General features: G+C 34.1%; 1 protein-coding gene across 1 annotated transcript in view; it reads right to left on the bottom strand.

Annotated features, from left to right (window-relative positions):
* USH2A (usherin) overlaps nucleotides 1-24,577 on the bottom strand; it is a 1,025,480-nt gene that overhangs the window by 222,524 nt on the left and 778,379 nt on the right. The window contains exons 47-48 of the mRNA XM_074264677.1: nucleotides 6,631-6,829; nucleotides 698-866 (exon numbers count right to left, since the gene is read on the bottom strand). Coding sequence (XP_074120778.1) covers nucleotides 698-866; nucleotides 6,631-6,829 — 368 coding nt within the window. The remainder of the gene's footprint in view (nucleotides 1-697; nucleotides 867-6,630; nucleotides 6,830-24,577) is intronic.

Genomic DNA, 24,577 nt, shown 5'->3' on the forward strand with positions numbered 1-24,577 from the left:
TAATGATTCCAAATTGATCTTTGGCACATAAAAAATCCAGGTTTCCAACACCAATATTCTCTAATGATGCTGTTTGACACTAAATCACATGCCAATATAGAAATGGAAAAATGAATTATTGAGAGAAACAATGGACATATATATATATGTATATATATATATATATGTACATAAAACATAACAAATTATCAGTGATAAAAAGTAGAATTAAAAATATCATCAAAGGCATGTACATTTGGAGAAAGATCAGTCAGTCATGAGAGGAAAGCCAGGGATGAAAGATGGACAATATGAATACTACTCCAGTATACAAAATTGGTAAATGACCTAAAAGGGAACATCCATAATCTTGACTAAGTTCTCTATGGAAAACTTGAGCACTCAGTGCTGATGGTGGTGAGGGGAAGTGTTTATACTGCATATCCAGTAACATATCCAGTTACAGGATATATTTATTCTTGTTTCTTATTTCTCTTTTCCAAAGCCTTTCATACATTTTATAAAGAAAAGATGGAATTAAAATGAAGAAGACAGGCTACATGTTATTTGCTCTGTTTTGATGTGGAGTCTTTCAAAACAACTAACTTAAATAGTTTTGAAAAAGGTTCCAATAGATCCATGGAATTTATGAGTCCATTTGCTTTTTTTGTCCCTTCATGCCAAAGATAATTAACTAACAATAAAAATGTTTTCTCACCTTGGAGGACTCTGGCATAATAGCCTGAACAGCACTGATGTTTTTGTTGCTTTTCATGCATACGTCCACCACAACAAACTCTTGATGAATTAGGATGAAATGGGATATAATTATCATCACAGCAAATATAACCAAGTTTGAGATCATAGAGAATTCCATCACAACAGACCTGAAAATATTTTTAAAAATAAGGAATATCAACTAAATATATAATGGTATTGTCTCACATAACCAGATAAGTTATTTCCTTCTATGTGTGAAAACCAGGAATAAAATAATGCAAGTTTGTTAAAACTGGATTGTCTCCTACATGATTAGGATTCAATAAATGATATTTGAGAACATACAGATTTTTTATTAGCCTTGAATGATGTTGCCCTAATAAAATACTCTAAAAATATGAATTATCTTTTAAATGTTTGTGTCTTCCTGTGTAAAGCAGATTTAAATATGTAGAAGAATGTTTTAATATTTTTAAGATTAAAATTTTTGTATAAAAATTCTTTGAGAGTATAGAAAATATGTTTCAAGTTTTGTATTTAAAAATGAAAATGGGTATTATTCTTCTTATAACCTTATTTAAAACCATAATCTTCTGATGATGTGATCTCAACATGGAAAAACTTCTCTAAATTTAAATATACAGAGCATAGGACACCAATTCTTTAAAAAAGAAAATTTACATGGAAATGAATTTTGAAAAGCTCTTTTAACTCCAGGTTTCCTTTAGGTACCAGGAAAGAAATTATATGCTTGAATAATCAAATAATTATTTGCATACTTACTTGCAGGCAGAAAGAATAACACACTGTATACATAACAAATCATGCTGAACACTCATTGAAAAGTAACCACAGAATCTCTACTCTGCATAGTTTACTTTAATTAGAATGTACGCTTCCTGTGGTTAGATGAAAAATTCATTTGGCAGAAAAATACTAGTTTTTAAGTGGTGTTGTCCATCTCCCTCCTTTTGCTCATTGTCAACTTTAGTCTGCATTCCTTGAACTCTAATGTAGTTTGTCACACAAGCAGACAAATATGGAATCTGTTTTCATCTCTTTAAAGGAAGTATTAGTTTGCACAGTATCTGCAAAAGTTACTAACACAAATATTATAAGTTCTTCAGTTAAAAATCCAAAGTGCATTTTTAGGCAGACAAAAATAATGTAGTCAAATAACTCAAAAACAATCATACAGTTGGAGAGTTGGAGAGGACTTCATTGGCTATCTAGGTCAATCCATAAAGAAAAGGAACCCCCAATATAATATACTTAATAAGGAGTCATCTGGCCTTGGCTTCCAAATGAAGATATAAATTAGCTCAGTCTCAATGATAAATTCAGGGATTTCTCCTTTTAGCAACATATCCCTCTTTTTTGCCTATTAAAACTAGACATTATAAAGTATATATCTTACATGTATGTAGTTTATTTTGGAACACAGAAACTCATTTCATTTTGCTTCTATTTACCCTCCACTACTGTTGTCCAAGTCTATATTATGATTTCATTGGTTTAGGAAACTCCTTCTAGGGAAATCCCCTTCTCCCATATAGATTGGCAATTCATCTGTAACTTTTAGCTCTGGAAAGTCACCAAGTCATTAAGATGTTAATAAGTCAGGGTCAAGCAGAACATGTATGCTAAAGGCAGGAATGGAATATGGGTTTTTTTCCGACTCTAAAGCTAGCCTTTTATTCATTATAACATACTACCTCTCTTTTGTGAGCTATATAAAATAGCAAATCCAAAGAGAAGCAATTCATTGTTTAAATAAATACATATACTTTACATATGTGTATAGACACATACATATATGCTATGTATGTACGTACATACATATACGCGTATATATTTATGCACACAATAAACATATTCCTAATCTAATCCCTCATTTAATCAAAATGCATTCAAAATCAGTCTTACTAATATATATTTGTATTTGTAACCTGGTTTGATATTAAATAGGATTGTTATCTATCTTCAAGAATCATACATATTACTTTGATCTTGGATTTATGGATTTAGAGGTGGAAATAAAAGCATCAATTCTAGCCCCCTTATTTCACAGGTAAGGAAACTGAAAGCCATAAAGAGCTTAATGCTTTGTCCATGGATACAAAGGCAATAAGTGGCAAAGTCAGGATATGAAGCAGGTCATGTAACTCCAAATTTAGAACTCTTTCTACTGTAGCACACTATTCCTTAACCTTCCTTATTTCAATTTGCTTCAAAGCTTTCCATTCACTATTATGAACAGTGATACTGGGATATAAGATGGATAGTTCACCATTCCTCTTTCAGCAGCATCAACAAAATATTCCATTTCTTTTAATAACATATGTAACATAGCACTCTTCAAATGATTTCTAAAGCTATTATTATGCATGGTAGCTCCATCATCTGCAACTTTTTGTAAATTAGTTAATGCACTTTTTTGGCAGCATTGTTAGGTTCATCACAAGCTATTTGCATTGGTATTAAGCCCAAAGAATTTGCATTAACAACCTACAATATCAAATGTAATCAGGTAATGCTAGGACTGTGATAATAAGTAGGTTAAAAAAAAGCAAAGCCAAGTGACTGGCTTTCTCCTTTTCTTAACTCCAGGAATGAGGTTGCATATAATGATAGTGATAGCTAACATCTATATAATACTTACTATGTGCCAGACACTGTGCTAAATACTTTACAATTATAATCTCATTTGGGTCTTAGTAGGTGATATTATGCCCATTTTTCAGAAGGAAAACTGAAGCAGAGATTGAGTGCTTTGTTCAGGATCACATAGTAAGAATCTGAGGCCATATTTGGATTTAACTCTTCCTGTTTCCAGGCCCAGCAATCTCTCTGTTTCACCACTTAGCTCTCTCATAACAAGGTGAAACAATATAAGGAGTTCTTAGAGCTTTGTTTTCTGGGCCACAAAGCATGCATCTAGAATTATTTATTCATTTGATTCCATTGAAATCGGTAGTCCTAAAGTCCAATGGTAAGAACTTTACCATGTAATTGTGGACAGTGACCTGGAAAACTTTTTGGGTTACGGAAAGACACCTTTTAGCCAAGAGTAAGATAAAGAAGACTGTGTGGGGTTTGGGAAAACAAATAGCATGAGCACTTGCTTCTATGGGGGAGATTAAAACAGAAAGCTCCTATCCTTCAAATTCAATTTCAGAGTTGCATGTCTGAGATAATTGAACTGGAATTTTCCATGACTGGGACTGACACTATTGGTTTGTTCTCTGAAAACAATATTTTCAAAAAGTAGCACTTCCATTGACTTTATAAGGAACACTACCAGTCCATGGTGAAGAATCTAAGTTTAAGTATTATTTCACACACACACACATACACACACACACACACACACACAACACACACGAATATACAGACATATTTTGTACTATATATTTCAATATTTCAGAATTTGAAAAAAAATTTTCTTATCTTTTTTTCTCTATTTTATTTTACTTACTTTCTTGGGGGAAGGTAACATATTCTTATGAAATGTTTGATGACTCTAAAGAGAGTAACTACAAATAATCATTTCTTCTGGGATTTTGGTTGACTTACTTTAGTCTCTTTCCCTCACTATATCCATGTTGTCCTTGACCCTTAAAATACCCATAAGGTTTTCTTTAGTGCATCACTTAAAAATGATATCTTTTTATATGGCAATGTAACTACTGAATTATAGGTAACAGCCTGGTATGATGTTTTCTTTTTAAGAGTATTGGACAGTATTTGCATACATGAGTCTCATAAGGGTGATTTAACTTGTCTTCTTTTCTTATCCCTGGATTATTCCTATATCTCTTCTCCATAAATGATGGACTATATAAATTTTAGTTGCAGTGAGATAGGTTATGTTCCTTTTTTGCCCTTTTAAAAAAATGGATATAATTGTAGTTATGTGATGCTCTGTCAGGTAAACTAATTTATAAATAATTACTAAAATTCCTATTCACATAGCATTGTTTTAATAGACATTTTCCAAAATTAAAAAGCTAGCTCCGAATAGCTGAATAAAATAGAAGGTGAAAGAAATATCACAATACTGTAAGCCTGAAAATACAAAGATGCTCAAACCAATGCCATGTGTTAATATAATGTCTGTAGCTATTAATTTTTCCTGGTTCTTCCAGAAGATATCCTCCATAAGAGCTTCTCATCATTGTATGGAAATGATTTTGGGTTTATAAAGATTCTGTTAACTGAATAAAAACTCTGGCAAATATTACCAAGCTTAAAAGGCTTCAATAATGGACTAGGAATGAACTGTCAATTAAGGATCATGTTAGGTAAATCTGATGAAATTTATCCTTTAAAAGGTAGGCCACTATAATTCATTTACTCCATCTACTAACTTTCAGATAGCTATGGCAGTAGCGAGGGTATTTGTAAAGTTGAATTTATGGTTTCTTAAAAATAACAAAGTGTCAGAAGACATATTGTCAATATTACATTTTCAAGTACACAGATCTATGGCTTGGTATAACTTAAACATACACATACACTTTTTTATGTATGTATATAACCATACATACATTACATACAGACTTACACATATATGTGACATTCAGTGTGTTTGTTTTGACCAAATAAGGAAACATACGGATTGTTCAGGAAGTCTTGGTAAGTCTTTAATGAAACTGCACTAAGACTTTTAGGACATCCTGTATGTAAAGCCCTGAAATGCTACATAAATATGAACTGTTGCCATTATGATTACTTTGGGGAAGGTGCAACTTGTTTTCTTAAATGACTGCCTCAGTCTATTGCATAAACTTAAGTTTAGCCTTGAAATTGCTTAAACTTAACTTTAGCCTTGAAATTACTATCTAGACTCTTTATAAAAATAAAATCAGCTCCTAATAAATTAGTTTTCTGTTTTTGCCATATACTTTGTCATATGATAATATAGAATCATATCACAATTTTCAGATTTAGCAGAAATAATATGATGAAATAAAGTAATAAATGCAAATGATATACAGAAAATATGTTTTATATCAGTTTTCTATTTATAATTCCTCCCCCCAAAAACACTTTGAGTATTTAGTTTTATAATATTTTCCTTAAGTAATGCATAGGCTCTGGAATATACAATATATTTTCACATAAAATATGAGGGTGAACATGTTAGATTTTCCAAAATATTCAATAACTAAGCATAATACCAAATTTTGAGCTCAGGTGGAAAAAAGCAAGGTTTTTCCAACCCTCCTTGATGATAATTCATTGCTAAATCTGTCAGAAACAATATATTTGATGTGAATCATTCAAATAATTCATTCTTCTAATTACCATTTACTTGGACTGTAAAACCTTGTGAATGTAGTAATGGTTTTAGTCACTGAATGTGTGATGTTGTTGACAAATAGGGACATTATTTCATTACATGAAATCTCGCCTTCAAACTAAGGATTTTCTGCATCATTTGTCAATAAAAACCATTTACAGACTCCTACTGTCTGACTATATTATTGATCCAAATCCTAAGCTGCAACTAACATGAACATTAATCTACAAATGACCATAATTTTAAAATATTTCTTACAAACCATGATAGGTCTTGTTCATGACTACTCATCATTGTCACATAAGCAACCACCCACTTGGAACAGAAACTACATAGATTTTGCTGCAAAGACGATCCAAATCATTCTATTAAGCAAGAATTTGGGAGTTGACTAATCATTCCAAATAAACCAATATTTCCTTTGTAGATAGTGATAAATATTAGGAATAAAATACAGATGAACAAGATGGATCTTTATAGATAATCTGCTTTTTTCCCCCAACAGGTCTTCTTTTGACAGGAGACAGATTGATTAATATAAAACTAATTGAAAGAGTCTTCACATTTTCTGGAAAATTTTAAGGCAAAAATACTTTTTCTTTAATGAGTAACTTAAAAATACGTACCTGAGATTCAGGCGAATAGCACATGTGTCCACAAATGTTTTCAGGCTTCTGACATTCTATAATCCGGCAAAACTCATCATTCTGGTCTCTAATCACTTTTTGGCCTCGAGCACAAGAATGCCAAGTTTTCCGCAAAAGTTCATAACCAAGGATGATGCCATTTGGTTGTGCTGGTTTCTCCCATTCAATCTGAAGGGACCTATAGCATAAAAAATATTAATCAACTTTTAAGGTAGAGGTTCTTGAACTGAGATCCACAGAACATCAAGGGAACTAAGGACAAATTTCAGGAGGTGTGTGGATTTGCAGCTTTATTTTCATTAACCTCTAACCAAAATTTATCCTTCAAGGTCAATGTAGTCAGAAAAAAAATCTTGAGAAGCAGTCCATGGGATTTATCAGATTGTTAAAGCAGAAATGGTATAAAAAAAGCTTAAGAAATCCTGATTTAAGTAGTAGCAGTTTTTTTTTACTTCCAGTTTTATTCCCATTACCTTTTTTTAGTTCAATGATGTCTTGTACAGTTTCTCTAAATATTGTATCTTTTACACATTAGATAGCTTAATCTATCAATCAAAAATAGATAGGTGAATTAATAATTTCTTGTTTACCATGTGCTAGACATCTTGCTAAGTGTAGGAGATACAAACATAAATTTGCAACTGGTAGTGCTTATATTCTGATGAGAGGAAAAAAAAACATGAAGAGAAGTGGAAAAATGGAGAAAATAAGGAGGCTCCCTCCATGGAGATGTTATTTTTATTGAGGCAAAAAAGAGAGAAGATTGAAGGATAAAATGAATTATGAGTAAGGTAAAACAGAACTATTTCCCAGTCAGAGTGTCACTAATCAGAACAGTGGAGGGTCATAGCTGAGGTTTCAAAAGACATTTGCTAAACATATCAATAACTACATCTATATCTATATAAAACTGAGTTTGAAAGTAGAAGTCATTTTAGAGAAATAATGCTAAAAAAGTGATAGTGATTTTTCAATGACATGTACTAAACTAACCAGTTGCTAGTCTAACTTTTTTTGTTATACAGCTATTAGGAACTATAACAAAGGGAAAGATTGCACATGAAAATAACATGTCATTTATAAATATGGGTAGTTTGTAGGAAGTAAGTAGTGTGATTCCTTTTTAGTCCTCTAGTCACATGGTTTAAATATTTCATAAATGAGATTTTAAAAGTCTTTCAAAGTTCCTGTTTTCTTTATAACAACACTATCATTCTATATTTTTCTCTTAGTTTACTCATCTTACTATCTGTGAAATAAAAATTACTCTTCCCATTTTCCTATGAAAGTATCTATTCTATTATTTTAATGGCAAAATAATATTCCACCAAATTACCATGTCACAATTTGTTTAATTATTTCTCAACAAGATGCATCCCATTAGTTTTCAGTTTTGTGATACTAGACAAATAGCCACTAATATTTATTTATTTGTCTGTTTCCTTATTTTAATTTGATCTCCTTTTAGAGAATGGATTGAGTTGGTTATAGTTAAGGCATATGAGTACGCAGGTTTAGTACTTTTGAGGGCCTAATCACTTTGCAAAAGGGCTGTAAGAGTTCATGGCTCCACTGGCAATGAATTTGTTTTTTGTCAGCCTCTTCAACATTTGTCCTTTTTGGGGTCAAATTTGCTAGTCTGATTAGTGTGAGGTGGGAACAGAAGAGTGGTTTCAATTTTTGTTTATATTATTACTAGTATTTTGAAGTATTTTTTTCCCTTTGGACTTCTTGTGAAAACTGCCAGCTCATATTCTTTGAATATTTATTTACTGGGGAAGGATTCAATCTTATACATGTGAAACAGTTACTTATGTATCTTTAATATGAGATGTTTATCAGAGAAATGTTGGATGTTGATATATACTCAATTTCTGCTAAACTGCTTTTCAGTTTCCCCAGGAGGCTTTTCTCAAAAATCCTTACCCATAAAAACTGGGATCTTTGGGTTTATCAAACAACATACTACAATGATCTCTTGCAAGTTGTGTACCTAATTTGTAGCCTTCATTACATTCTCTATTATTTTAGTAGTACCAAGCTATTTTAGTAATCATTGTTTGTAATAGAGTGTAAAATCCTATAATGATAGATGTCTTGATACTTTATTTCATTATTACCCTTGAGATTCTTTATATTTTTGTAGTCTGTAAGCATTTTATTATTTAGCTTTACAAAATAATACTTTAGTAGTTTGTTATAGCACTGAATAAGTAAATTAAGTCATATTGTTATTATATGGGATTGTCCTACCCATGAACCATTATTATTTCCTTTATCTTTTAAGTTTACATTTCTCCAAAGTATTTTTGGGCATAAATACTTCCTGGATGTATCTGGGTAGATACAAATCTACCCAATTATTTTACACCTTCTGTTATTGTTTTGAATAGGATTTCTCTTTTTAAATTCTTTTTGCTTGTTTTTGTTGGTTGCATACAAGAAGAATGATTATTTGTGTGTGTTCTTTTTCATATTCTTTGCTAAATTTATTTGCTAAATTTGTTGTTAAAGATATTTCAAGATTTTCTAAGTAAATTGTCACATCATTTTTGAAGTAGCAATTTATTATGTTTCCTTTTTGCCTATAGTTATTACTTTAATTTGTCTTTCTTGTCTTATTGTCATAATTAGCATTCCTAGAACTAAATTAGTAGAATTCGATAATGGACATTCTCCTAGTATTATTGAAAAAGCATATGTGCTTTCTCCATGTCATATAATGTTTCTTCATGATTTTAGATATTATTAACTATAGTGAAGATTCACTTATTTCTATGTTTTCTAGTTGCTGTTTACAGAAAAAAAATTAGATTTCATCAAAAGCTTTTTTAGCATCTAATGCTATACTTGCATTTTTAAATATTTTTAGCATGACATTATTTTTTATTATCTATGATCTTTTCTGCATGATCTCTCCAAGATTTGGCATTAAAACATATTTATGTGATATAAAGAGATTTGAAGTGAATCTTCTTTTTCTATTATTATAAACAGTTTATATAATATTGGAATGAATTGTTTTTTGGGCTATTCTATATAATTCTTTGTAAATCCTCCTGGACCTTGAGAGACTTTTTTATTTGTGAACTTATTTGTTACATGTTAATTTTTTTCTAACACTGAATTATTTAAATGATCTACTTCTTTTTAAGTTAAATATTATAAATTTTAAATTATTTATCTATTTCCTCTCATCATTTTTGTTTACACATAATTGCACAAAGTTTTTTTTGTTTTTTTTTTTGTTTGTTTGTTTTTATTTTTTAATATTCCCTTTAGGGGCAGCTAATTAATGTAGTGGATAGAGCACCAGCCCTGAAGTCAAGAGGACATGAGTTCAAATCTGGCCTCAGATACTTAACACTTCTTGGCTGTGTGACCCTGGGTAAGTCACTTAACCCTAATTGCCTCAGCCAAAAAAAACAAAACAAAAAACAAAACAAAACAAAACAAAAAAAACTTTTTATTTCCTCTTTCATTATTGTGAATTGTCTTTCATATCTGGTTTTCTCTTTTTAAAAATAAATCATATTAACTTCCTGAATACGTAATACATTTTTAAAGCTCCTGGTTTAATTTTTTTGTTTCAATTTTATTCATCTATTATTTTCATTTTCAGAATTTTTACGTTACTGTTAATTTGTTGTTAGGTTCAAATATTTTTAAATTAGTTTAATGGGCCAATTCATTAATTTGTCTTCCTCTTATGGGAAAAAAAAACATTTAGGGATATAAATTTCTCATTAAAAAAAGTTTTAGCTGTATCCAAAAAGCTTTGCTGGGTCATTCATGTCATTTTATTTGATGAAAATTTTATTATTTCTGTAACTTGTTTTTTGATCCATTGTACCTGGAGAATTATATTATTTAGTTTCTAATAATTTTAAATCCTCTTAAAAACCCTGTATAGAATATTTTATTCCATTATGATCAATAAATATGTTCAATATATGTGTGCTTTTTATGTTTGATGAGGTCTTTATGCCACAAAAAACATTTTTTTTTTGGTAAAAGTACCATGTATAGGTAAAAATGGTAAAATCTTATCCTAATCTCATTAATTAATAACCCAGTATTTGATTTGACATGTTTAAGTTTTCTAAAGTTATGATCAAGTTCTTAATTTCATTTTCATTTTTATTTTTGTTATATTCATGTAGATTCATAAGTGTTACATTGAGGTCTCTCATTATTATTGTTTTACCATCTATTTTTCTTAATAATTTTATTAACTCTTAATTAGGATTTAGGTGTATTATTACTTGGCATGTATATGTATATGCATACACAATATTAATATTGTTTCATTATCTATAGTGCCTTTAAATAGAATTTTTCCATTTATCTTTTTATTATGACTATATTTATTCCAACTTTATCTGAATTATGATCACTAATTCTACTGAAGCAAAATAGCCTTTTGCTTCAGCCCCTCATTTAAACTCCATGTGAATCTTTATGCTCCTAATATATTTCTTGTAGAAAAAAAATACATTCCACCCTATTATATTTAATACATAGTGGATTCTAATACATTCTGTTATCTTCTATTTTATTTGGTGAGTTTACCCCATTCACATTTATATTTTTTAAAATAAAAGTATGTATTGCCTTTCATCCTACTCCCTTGTATTTTTTTCTCTCTTTAGTCTCATTTCCATCTTTAAAATAAGAAGATGGAAAAAGAGCGTTTTCTTGACATATCGTTAAAAATGAGATTGCCTATTTCCTCTTTACTGTGGTCTTATTCTTTCTCCCTTTCCCTTTGATCTCTTCAATTCCTCTCTTCCCTATTTGAAAATACAATTGAATTAAAAATTTCAACAATAAAAATTATGTAAAAATATGCAAAGACATATTGCTTTTTCATTGAAGTCTTTCTCTCTACCCCTTTACCCTGTTCTCTCTTGTTATCATTCTATGTTTAATGTATTTCCATGCCAAAATCTTTAAAATGTATATATGTGCATGGGTGTTGAGTTTGCCCACCTTTTTTTTTTATTTGATCAAATGAAAGTGAAGTTAACAGGTGGCCAATCTTCCATTAAAACAGAACAAAACCATCTACAATCCCTTTCCATAGTTATCTTTCTCCATGATTATTAAAGATATATTAATTCTCTTATTAGAGAGTAAACAAAGAATCTCAACACATTTCAAGTAAGCAAACATATATATTCAAATATTTCCTTTGGTTTCACTGTTTCCATCTTAAGACAACTATTTGGTGTTGATTTGTACTTCAAGTATGCTTAAAATCATGTATTTCTTTAAAAATCCATTTTTATCTTAAGGGATTTTAGTTAGTTTTCCCCATAGATTATTATTTGTTTACTGTCTTTATCTTTTACCTTTTAGAATACAAGATCCCATGCTCTCTTCTTCTTTAAGAGAGCAACCGATAAATCTTGTGTGATTATTATTGTGGTTCCTTTGTATTATTCTATTTTAGTATTGTTGTCTCATTAATTTGTTTTCTTTTTGACTCATGTTAATTTTCAATACATTCAATACTTGGATGAAAATTTCCAAATCTATTTTCAGATGTCCATTTTCTTTGTCATTCTTTTCTCCCTAATTATTCCATGTTGTATCCCAATTCATTCCTTCAGTGATCTTTTAGTCTATTAATAGATCTTTTTTTTCCTCTCTCTAAGACTTATTGAACTTGTGAGACTAGTATCTTCAGAGTTTGTTCTCTAATACTCTCAGTCCAAGTAGTATTTGTTGTTTTCTTGGTTTGCTTAACTCAGAAGCCTTAGTTTCTAGGTTAGGCAGTGGAGGGTAAGACTATGTTACTACACTTCTGAATAAAATAGGAAAGTCTGACTTGGTTCCAAATATAATGGACAAGACTAGTAAAGGAACTCCAATGATGCTCCATGGTTGGGCTCGGCCTATGTCATTTCTTTCTTGCCATGAGTTTTAACTGTTCTTGCCTTTATCTGAGTCTCCATTGTTCCTCAGGTTCAGAAGGTACTATAGTCAGCCGTGTTCTGGGCTCCTATCATGGATGGTACTTTAGGCTGGGCTGGACTTGTATTTACCTATTGCCCATTTTCTGTCAGTCTCCAGACCCAGACTACTTCTAAATTTATGTCTCTAAGTTAGATCATTATAGATTATCTGGGTTGATTTTGTGTCATACTTTCAAAATACCATGACTTTTATATTTCAGTGTTCCTATAGGATTCCGGTAGCTCTTTGCAACTTTAGGCCAGGGGATGGGGGTGGAGTATGGATGTGTACATGCATACATATGTCTATGTGTTTTGAGGGATCTTCAAGTCATGATTTTTTTTCCTTTTCCTTTGTTTCTTTTTTCTTCCTTTTCTTTACCTTTTTTTTTCTTTCTTTTGTCAATATATGCTATATATCAAGGTCAATTGGGGATCAGGGATTTTTAGGTCCCAGCATAGTTTACCATGATGACCACAATTTCCCCAAAATTATTCAAAGAACTTTAAAAATGTATTTAACATATGCTCAATATTGGTTTCATTCTCTATGAAGCAATTAGGTGGTATAGTGGATAGAATGTTGAACTTCGATTCAGAAAAAAACTTGAGCCTCAATTCTATCTCAGACACGTGTATTTTGAAGCACACTATTTTCCACTTTTTTTGATTTTTGAGTCATCTTGTACAAAATGAGCAATATGAAGATGTTTTATAGGATTGCACATGTATAATATGTATCATATTGTTTGACATTTAAGGAAGGGGAAAGGGAGTGATAGAATTTGGAACTCAAAACTTAAAAACAACTCAAATGTTTAAAAATGTTTAACATTTTAACAAAATAAAATATTATTTTTAAAAATAAAAGCTCCATGAAGTCAGGGACAATCTCACTTTTGTAGTCTTATCCCAGCACATAGTATTCTACAAATAATAGATGCTAAAGAAGCATTTCATTGATTTATCTTTATGGGTTAAATTTAAAAGATACCATCATTATGCTAAAAGACATCAAATCAAGGAATATATTTAAATCTGAAGTTTTATGCTAAAAAAAACATTGAGAGTCCTTATAAACATTAACATTTGAATATAACTTGAAACAAAATTATTTCATTTCCCCAAGTTATACATGTAACACATTCAGCAGTAAGACTATAGATAGTAAATGAATGTCACTTATGGGGAAATAGTTTGACTTAAGTGACTTACTCAGCCTTTATCCAACACTCAGATTTAATTCCATATTATATTTCTTTTGTATTCCTTGCATATTCAACTACCAAAAAAAAGAGTCCACATTTAAATGGCATTAAAGAGTCTGACTTGCCCACAAAAGCTACAGAATTAGTATTGTAAAGGCTAAAAATCCACCCTGCAGGTCATCATTCTTGCCTTAATACATGCTACTGTGACTTCACTCTTCTCTGTGCTACATAGTTAAGTTTGAAGTGAGACAGGCCATATTTTCAGCTGTGACTAAGAATGACTTTTCCTTTGAAGATTGCACTCAAAAACAGAAGGGTAAATTTTCAAAGGTATATATAAGGTTTAACAGCTATACAATTGTCAGCCAAGTCAATCCTGGGAATATAGAAAAGCTTTGTGCTGCTTCCACAATGAAAAATATCTTTCTTTGACAAATATGCAATAATGCTTAGTCCCGACTTTGAGATTTAGCTGCTTTGATGAAAGAGAGAGAAGTTAAATAAGTACATAAGTAATGTGAATGATGTTGACAATTGTGGGGAAAAGCACAAATATGTGTGTATGTATATGCACAAATTCAAATTACTATGATGAGGGGTGAGAAAGTAGCAATTCCTGAGAACCCTAAGGCTATTGAGCCTTGAGAGTGTACAAAAAATGCTGGCCAATCTGTTGGTCAGTAAATTGTAGAACTCAGTGATGGGAACAATCCCACCTCTACCATTCCTCAATTGTACCTCTAAATCATAATATTAGCATATCAACCTAATGTTTCTTGTTTCTACAAAAGCATCCCCTTGATTCTTCCTCTTTGCTAGATTCCTCTGGAATTAGCCTGCTCTCAAGCAGCATAATAAATCTCTGGTTCTTAACTTGGACACTGTGTGTGTGATTTCTTTCCCCAAATCCATCTCACTGATCAGGGGGTTCCTAATCCAACGTTGTCTCCTCAATGTTTTTGATGCACAGTGTGAAGTCCCCACCCTCAAATTTTATGTTCTCCTTGTTAAAGTAAGCCCTTTCTGCTGCAATCCTAAAGCAGAGGGTTAACCTCAACCTCCATGGGTGATTCAGCTGCATGCTTTTTCGTTGCCAGGGATGCCTGATTTGGAATATCTTGCTATTTCTTGGCAAAGTTCCTTCTTGACTAAGGAAGTTTTGCCACCCTTTTCAACCTCCCAGGTGATGAGCATATACCTTCTAGAGGAAATAGCAGTAAGGAGGCCCCTCTGACTTTAGAGTGCTTCTGTTGTAACAATGTCAATGATTCTAAAGTCTTCTGGCTTTAGAATCAATAATCTTGAGGTTCCCCCTTATTTTCCTCCCCTCCCTTAAAGTGCTATTGTTCTAGCAATCTGTCTGTCAATGATTGTAAAAGTTTTCTGGCCTAGGAATATAGATATATTTTTTCCCTTAGACTTTAGGGATGATAGATTAGTGATCCTGAGACCCTTTGACCTAAGAGTGCTATTGTTCTGACAATCTGTCAATGATTCTACAGCCTTCTGGCCTTAGAATAGCCCTACAAACATTGCTGACTGTGAGATACATAATTTGCTGATCAGTGATAACCAATTTCCTGAGACTATTCCTCAATTCTACTTCTAGACCATAAAATTAGTATATCAGTGACATTAAGAATTAGATAAATTTGTCTCCTTCCTTTTGCTTCTTTGCTAAATTCATTTGGAATTTAGCCTGCTTCAATTGGTGTTACAATTACAATAAACTTTGCCCCTTGATTTGTATGTGAGTTAAAGTCTGAAAATTCTTTAGGTGTCCCTTCTGAACCTCATCACTTTGGGTGCCAGTGGAGGCAAGGGAGCTATAGGCCTAGAAATTCTAAGGCTCTAGTCAAAAATGGGACAGTTCACATCTATCCCTAAATCTATTGAAAGGCAACTGAAAGTAGAAGCCCCAGAGTCCCTTCTGGGACCACCCTCTTAACTGGATCTATATCCATCAATATTTATTCAACTCAATACCCCCCTCTGAATACTCAGTTCTTAAGCCAGAGTTTGAAACTTGCTCCTCAGTTCCTCCAATACTGGGAGCAGGATCCCTTTTTCTCTTCCTAAGGATCTTGATTTAGTTACCTCATCTAAACTCTGCCCTTTGAGAGAAGTAGCTTTCTTTTTGTTGTTGTTGTCGTTAACAAGCTATTGGGATGGAATAGTCAGGGTATATGTGTACATTTTTCCATTTCAGACTTTCCCAAATTAAGGAAAAAGTTGACCTTTTCTCTGAGGACTGCACTAGATGTATTGAGGATTTTAAAGCCATCTCTCTCCAATATGATCTTATTTGGGGAGATGTTAATATCATTATCTTCTTTTGCTGCACCATAGAGGAGAAAAAGAGAATTGGGGATCTAGCCCAGAAATTTGGGGATGATATAGCTAAGTCTTCTTCTGATAGATAAATATCCCCAGGGGCTATTGTTGTCCCAGTCTCAGACCCTGTGTGGGATAATCAGGAAGAAAGCAGAGACAAAGAGAGTATGGATCATTTTCTAATCTGCCTCATTGAAAGAACGAAGAAAGGAATTCAGAAGCAGTTTAATTATGAAAAATTTAAGGAAATTAGCTAAGAGCTGAAGAAAATCCTGCCCTCTTTCAGTGGCATCTTGTAAAGACTAAAGAAATACAATAACTTGGACCCCACTTCTCCATAGTAGACCACAATCCTCAACATGCATTTTATTAGTCAATCTATCCCAGATATTTGGAGCAAGCTACAGAAGTTAGCCATCGGTGCTTAAACTCCCCAGACACAACTCTTGGAAACAGCCTTTAGAAACTTCAATAATAGGGTTCAAGCTGAGGCAGAGGAGAAAGAAGGCAGATCCAGGGTAAAGATCAAAAAGCAGGGTCAAATTTTAGCTGCTATTATATCTGGGAAGCATGTGGGTACATGCATCAGATGCCACAGCCAGAGCCACTGATCTTATGATTGTCCTTGGAGGAAACTCTCAGATCTGTGCCGTAAGTGCAACCAAGGGGGATATAGGAAGAGAGACTGCCCAGAGTGGGTCGAGCTGCCTCTCTCCAATGCCCTGTTCTCTAGTCTCCTTAGGACCAAGAGTGATGGTGCCTGGTGTTTGGCCAGGCTTCCCTTTGCTGCATCATGATGGCTGAACCTAGGCTAACTTTGTATGTGGCAAATAAGCCCACTGAATTTTTCCTTGACTATGTGGGAGTCTCATTTTCTGTTCTGTTCTGTCACCAGTCCTTCCACTCTTAAGGTGATCAGAATTGAAGGGAACTGTTTTGAGACCTTCCCTTTGCCTTGTCAGTTTGGTGACCTGTTATTCAAACATTCTTTTCTTATTATTTCTTCCTGTTCTGCTCCCTTGTTGTGACTTAATGGTGAAATTGGGGACCCAAATTTCTTTTCTCAGACCTTCAGGTACACTTTTTATATTTCTCTCAAAGCCCTCCCATATTCCATCTCAAACCTTGGAGTGATGGGGGTTGAGGTCCCTTTAAGATTCCTTTCTAATTGCCCAACCCATGGCTGACCTTGATTCACAAATCCTGGTCAAAGGCACCCTTTGAATATCCGGGCCCAGCCCTACCATCAGCTCAGCTTCCCCCAGCCCTCCCCTGATCTGAGCTAACTGAAAAGCCCGCCAAGAACTTAGGGGTACCGCCCATCATCTAGGTATAAAAGAAACAAGCCGGGGTGCTTTCTTTGCAGGAGCCCTCCCCGCCAACACATGGTATCCTTCCAGCCATGTAAGAGTTCCTGCCCGCCCAGCGTCCACCTCTGGCCCTGGCATCTTTCTAACTGAGGTTTACTTCCAAATTTCTACAATAAACCTTTTATTTATCAATCTAGGTTTTCGGGCCTGTAAATTCATTTACAGGGGACACTGCACCTCATGGGATCTTTGCGCCGAGAAATGGGGTTTCTTACTATCTACGTGTGGACAAACGGGATTCCCCCTTTCCTTTCCCTCATTAAGAGGAAGTAATTTCCTCTGTCTGGGACCCAGGAAGCTGTGAGGGTAACTCATACCATCCCACCTTTAGTGTGCCTCTAGATCCCAGCATGTTCCCTCATAGATGCCAGTATCCAATAAAGCTAGAAGCCAGAGAAGAATTGTAATTCCTGATTGAAAAATTCTTAAGTATCTTAGAACTGTTAATGATACAGTTAACTTTCTAGGTTCACAAGTCTTTAAAATTTTTCCTTCAGTCTGCTAAATATTTAGGCAATGAATTAGTTCCCTTTCAGTCTCAGAAGAGAGGAAGTAGGTGATCTTGTCACTCTTTGAACCTGCCTCAACTAAAGCTAAACTGACCTCTGCCCCAGTCTTAGTTCTGATTTAATTGGTCAAAGGAAATCAGCTTATTCTGTGGTAAACCTCAATTACAAGTTGGAGACTAAGCTACTCTCCCTGGAACCTCTGCCCAGAGGACTGAACAATTTGACATAACCAGAGCTTTAGAATTAGGGAAAGGAATGACAGTGAACATCTATACTGACTCCAAATATGCTTTTCATGTCTTACATGCTCACAGGGCTATATGGAAAGAAAGAGAATTTTTAACAATTGACATTCTCCCATCAAATATGCAAGGAAAATTCTACAATTATTGCAAGCTGTAAATGGATCTAGGAGGTTATGTTTTGTAAAGAACAACAGAAAGGAGATTCACTTTAGGCCAAGGGAAACATGCCTGTGCTGCTGCCAGATGCCCCTGATGACAACTAATTCCTCTACTTGACTGTTACACTCCCTCACATCGTTCCCAGGAACAGACCTTTGCTAAAGAAAGAGGTTACACTTTCTGGGTGGCTTCAAACACTCTCAGGTCAACTTCTAATCCCAAAGATCAGCCAGTGGACATTTCTTTTTTTTTTTTTTTTTTTTTTCTTCTTACACCAAGCTACTCACTTGGGAAAGAACTCCCTCCAATCCCTTAAGAAATCTATTTTCATCACTGGTCAATTAGATCTATTACATCCTAGCTTTTTTTTTTTTTTTTTTTTTTTTTTTTTTTGTTGTTGTTGTTGTTGTTGTTGATGGTGTTATCCTCTACTTTCTACTAACAATTGTAGTAGTAATGCCTTTCAATTTCAATTGCTTGAGGAGGGAATGATGATGTGTGAGAAAGTAGCAATTCCTGAGAAACTGTCAGGCTACTTAGCCTTGGGAGTGTATAAATTATGCTGACTGCCTGAGAAACCCTAAGGCTACTTGGCCTTGGAAGTATCACAAACAATGCTGGCCAATCTGTTGGCCAGTAAACTGTAGAATTTAATGATGTGAATGACTCTATATCTCTCATTCTTCAACTGTACATCTAAATCATAATATAAGCATATAAGCCTAATCTTTGTTTTTCTTTCCTACAAAATTATCTTCTTGATTCTGCCTTTTTTGCTAGATGCCCCTGAAATCGGCCCACTGTCAAGCAGCAAAATTTCTTCTTGCTTCTGTCTTTTTACTAAACTCTTGGAAGTTAGCCTGCTGTCAAGCAGCATAATAAATCTCTCCCTTAACTTGTCAAACCCATGACACTGACAAAGGGGATCCTAATCTTATTGGGGTGTCTTTCTCCTCAACAACAAGAACAATATAATCCTTTATCCAATGCTCTTTTTATTGTACAACCTACCTATCTCATAATTAGTTCATAGAACAACTCACAAAATCACTAGGTTTGAAAGGGACTTCAGAGGCTAGATCTTGACCTTCCTTTCCTTTTTCTAATTACATTTACCAAGGGTTTATCTATTTTGTTGGTTTTTTCATAGAACCAACTCTTAGTTTTATTTATTTATTCAATAGTTTTTTTACTTTCAATTTTATTAATCTCTCCTTTTATTTTTAGAATTTCAAGTTTAGTGTTTGCCTGGAGGTTTTTAATTTACTCCTTTTCTAGCTTTTTTAGTTGCAAGCCCAGTTCATTGATCTTTCCTTTCTCTATTTTATGCAAGTAGGCCTGTAGAGATATAAAAATTCCCTTATTACTGCTTTGACTACATTTCAAACATTTTGGTATGACATCTCATTATTGTCATTTTCTTGGGTGAAATTACTAATTATGTCTATGATTTGCTGTTTCACCCAATCATTCTTTAGGATGAGATTACTTAATTTCCAATTATTTTTTGGTGTCTATTTTCCCCCTGGCTTTTTATTGAATATAATTTTCATTGCATCGTGATTTGAAAAGGATGCATTTACTATTTCTACCTTTCTGCATTTGAATTTGAGGTTTTTATGTCCTAATATATGGTCAATTTTTGTATAGGTTTCATGAACTTCCAAAAAGAATGTGTATTCCTTTGGCACCCAATGTGGGGCTCAAACCCATGACTCTGAGATTAAGAGTCTCATGCCCTACCAACTGAGCTATCCAGGCATTTTGGCACCCAAACAGGGACAGACAAGATCCTGATTCCAGTGGAAAAGTCTCTCTGACCCAGAAGCAGAGAGTCAGGAAAAGAGAAAGACCTCAAAACAAAGGAGAAAATCTAAGAAACATCTGACACTGAAAGAGCATGGCTAATAAGAAGACTGTTAAAGAACTTTAAAACCAGCAGGAATCATTGGATTTTCTAACACAAGATGAGACTAATGGACAATGGACATTTATAAATTCTCAATTTATGTTATTTGTTACATCACTTCTAGCATGTGTTATGTTACTATGTATTTATGTAATTTATGTAATTATGTATAATACCTCCCATATTGATGGATTTATGTTTCAAGGTCATGACCACCCTATGTTCTAAATCAAAAGAAAGGGGGAGATATTAGGATTACAAGGTGAGAATTCAGGTTGTTTAAACTCTTCTCTGGCTCAGAATTTATACCTTTGGTTCAGGTCTTTGAAGGGAGTTTACACCTTTGGACTTCTGAGGTAGAGTTTACATGCTTAAAAGAAGTTTGCACCTTTAAGAGGAGCAAGTTCATTGGTTGAAGTATTTCCCCAGGCCCTGTTGAGTTCTCACTAGCCCATTCTCTGTGAGGATAAAAGAGGCAACATTGGTCCTGGAGAAGAGTCTAGTCTGGGAGTGAGTTGAGAGGGCAGACTGGAAGGAAAACCTAGAGATGACCGGACCTTTACAATTTTTTTTTTTTTACAATCAGCAGGATGATTTTAGAAAGACTGGAGAGAGTTACACGAACTAATGCTGAGTGAAGTGAGCAGAACTAAGAGAACATTGTACACAGCAACACGGTGATTCAGACCAATTCTCATAAATTTGTGATGGAGAAAGATATCTATATCTAAAAAGAGGAATGGGGAGACTTAATGTGAATCACAATCTGGCATTTTCACCTTTTTTGTTCTTTGCTTTTTGTTTTCTTTCTTTCTCTCCCCTTGTTGATGTGATTTTTCTTGTGCCTCAAGATAAATGTAGGAATATGCATAGAAGGACAAAAAAGAGAGAAAGCTAAATTGTAAAAGTCCAGTCATCTCTATGTTATCCTTCCAGGCTGTCCTCTCAACTCACTCCCAGACTAGACTCTTCTCCAGGACCAATGTTGCCTCTTTTATCCTCGAAGAGATTGGGCTAGTGAGAACTCAATGGGGCCTGGGGAAATACTTCAACCAATGAACTTGCTCCTCTTAAAGGTGCAAACTTCTTTTAAACATGTAAACTCTACCTCAGAAATCCAAAGGTGTAAACTCCCTTCAAAGGCCTGAACCAAAGGTGTGAATTCTGAGCCAGAGAATTGTTTAGATAACCTGAGTTCTCACCTTGTAATTCTAACATAATGCTTTCTGACTCCATTTAGTTTTCTCCAAAGATCTATCATACCTAACTTTTCTAGTATTCTATTTACCTCTTTGACTTCTTTCTTATTTATTTTGTGGTTTGATTTATCTAATTCTAAGAGTGCAAGGTTGAGGTCTCCCACTATTATAGTTTTGTTGTCAATTTCTTCTGCAGATCTCTTAATTTCTTCTTTATGAATTTAGATGCTACACCATTTTGTGCATATATGTTTAATATTGATATTGTTTCAATATCTATGCTACCCTTTAGCAAGATATAGTGCCCTTCTTTATTTCTTTTAATTAAGATCAATTTTTGCTTTTGCTTGATCTGAGATCAGGATGGCTACCCCTGCTTTTTTTTTTTTTTTTTTTTTTTTTTTTTTTTTTTTTTTTTACTTCACCTGAAGCCTAGTAGAGTCTGATCCAGCTTTTTACCTTTACTCTGAATGTATCTCCCTGCTTCAAGTGTGTTTCCTGTGAACAACATATTATAGGATTCTGGCTTTTAATCCAGTCTGCTATTCGCCTCTGTTTTATGGGGGAGTTTACCTCATTCACATTTATGGTTAAAATTACTAATTCTGTATTTCCTGCCATCTTATTAACCCCAACTTATGCTTTTCTCCTTTCCTTTCCCTCTACCCCCCTTCCCAGTATTAAACTTGTGAGCACTACTTGCCTCACACAGCCCTCTCTTTTTAGGATCCCTCCCCCCATCTTAGAGTACCTTCCCTTTTCTTTCCCCTTTTCCTCACAATTTCTGTATTCCCTTCTACTTAGCTTACTCCTTTCCCTTTTACTTTTCCCCTCCCACTTTTCAATGAGGTGGAAAAAATTTCTCTGTAAATCGAATATGTCTAATATTTTTTCTCTTTAAGCCAATTCTGACGAGAGTAAGATACACACTATGTTCATCACCCTCCCTTCTTTCCCTCAGATATAATAGGTTTCCTTTGCCTCTTTGTGAGATGTAGTACCCCACTTTACCCTTTTTCTGGTACAATTTCCTTTCCACCTCTAGTTTCTTTTTTATATAACAGTAAAATCAAATTATACATGTATTCTATTATACATGTATTCTTTATGTATACTCATACCAGAAATATAGTTCCCAAGATTTCTTTTTATTTTTGTATGTTTCTTTTCAGTCCTATATTTGGAGATCAAACTTTTTGTTTAGTTCCGGTTTTTTGTCAAAAATAGTCTGGTCTCTATCCATATAGAAGCTATCTGTAGTTAGAGCTCACTTTAACTTTTTATTCAATTTGACAAAAAAAGAAACAAAGAAAACAAAACGAAAAAAGCAAGTGCAGTCTGCTTTTTGGGCAGTATGGTATTACCAAACTTCCTCTACAGACAACAGGAAGTGGCAATCAAGCGGCAGCACAACAGCAATGGCTGCCCTGCATCTGTACAGTGGTTGTGCTCATGCTGAGTCACTCTAGGTACTGGGTGTGTGTGGCCAGGTCCTGACAGTCCCTAGTCTTTTGGGGTTATAGCCTTTACCCGCTGTGTTTATAGCTTCTCTGCTGATCTACTGGCTTGCTGCCAGGGCAAAGCAGCTCACACTGTGGTAAAGTTCTCCTCGCAGATTTTCCACCAGTTTAGGCCCCACTCTGCCCCACTCTGGTCTGTTCAATGTTAGCTGCCTTCAGTGTTCTTGCTGCCTGCCTGAGGTCTACACCTAGTCTAATTGTCTCCACCCACATGAGCAAAAACAAACTTTTTCTGGATGAATTTCAAGGATATTTTCTGTCGGTAATGTGTTGTACTCCTAATATTTGTGGGTTTTTTCAATCAAGCAGTAATTCCAGGCTACATCATGAAAGAAGTTGTCTGAGGGCAAGGAAGAGCATAAAAGCATGTGTCCTCTCCGCCATCTTGGCTCTGATCCCCCGACCTAGTCATTATTTAGAATGTCATTATCACACATCCATTTAGATCTACATCTTTTGTATATGGGGTGTTCAGAGAAGACTAGCATCTCTGGTATGAAAGCTTGCCAAGCACTTTCAGGGCTGCTCATCTACTTTTGATAACAACCTTCATCCAACTTTAACTAGTGATTCCAATAATCTGTAATATACATAGTGGCTACACTTTGGTAATACCATCTTATTAGATGGGTAAACCAGAGTGAGGTTAATTGACAAGTCTCTAACTTATTAGTGAGATAGAGAGATGTCTACCCTAAGCATTTGCTGACTTTCTTTGGTAGAGTGGGTGGATGAGAATAATTTGTTCTAATGGACAAGAAGACAGCTCAAGTAGACCTGTGGAACATTTAGAACTTGGTCAGGCATTGAAGATATCAAGATCATCCATTACATCCTGGGCTATTGGCACTCATCTTGACTTGTTCTGCTACAGGACTTTGATGACTCAGAAAGAAAGAGTAAGTCTGAGGACTTTTGCAACTCTTGTCTCATTTAAATTCAGTTCATATGCAATTCATTTGTCCTCTTCAAAAACCAAAAGATGAATGGCAATTAATTAAAATAATTTTTGTAATGTTCTTCTCTAAAATATAATGTTCTCTGGGAGCAGGTTTCTTGGGGGGCTTCTGGAGGCAGCCTTCCTTTCAGTTCATTGTAATCACCCCAAATGCAGCCAGACAGGAGTTAAAGTCCAAAGCCTTTATTTTATCCTTCAAAGTCTTGAATCTTTTCCTGGGGCCCAGTTAGTTTTAATAGTGGCCTATCTCTCTCCTTGGTTCCGAGAGCTCTTGCTGCTAATCCTTTGTCTCTGTCAGCTTCAGCCTCTTGTCCTCCCAATGTCCCCAGCCAGCACAAAGGTGAAACATGGAATGAATCTGACTCCACCTCCAAGAGTGGGCTTGTGGCTTCTGTGGGCTTGTGGGAGCTCCTTGCTTATATGCTGTGCACTAAGTATACTCCAATCATTATATCATAAGGAAACCATTATTTGTTGTAGGATTAAACCAATGCTAAATTAGATTCAACCATTGTCTCCTCAATTTCACTTAATACTTTGTTTCAAGTTCTG

The sequence above is a fragment of the Sminthopsis crassicaudata genome, chromosome 4, assembly GCF_048593235.1.
Source record: "Sminthopsis crassicaudata isolate SCR6 chromosome 4, ASM4859323v1, whole genome shotgun sequence".
NCBI lineage: Eukaryota > Metazoa > Chordata > Mammalia > Dasyuromorphia > Dasyuridae > Sminthopsis > Sminthopsis crassicaudata.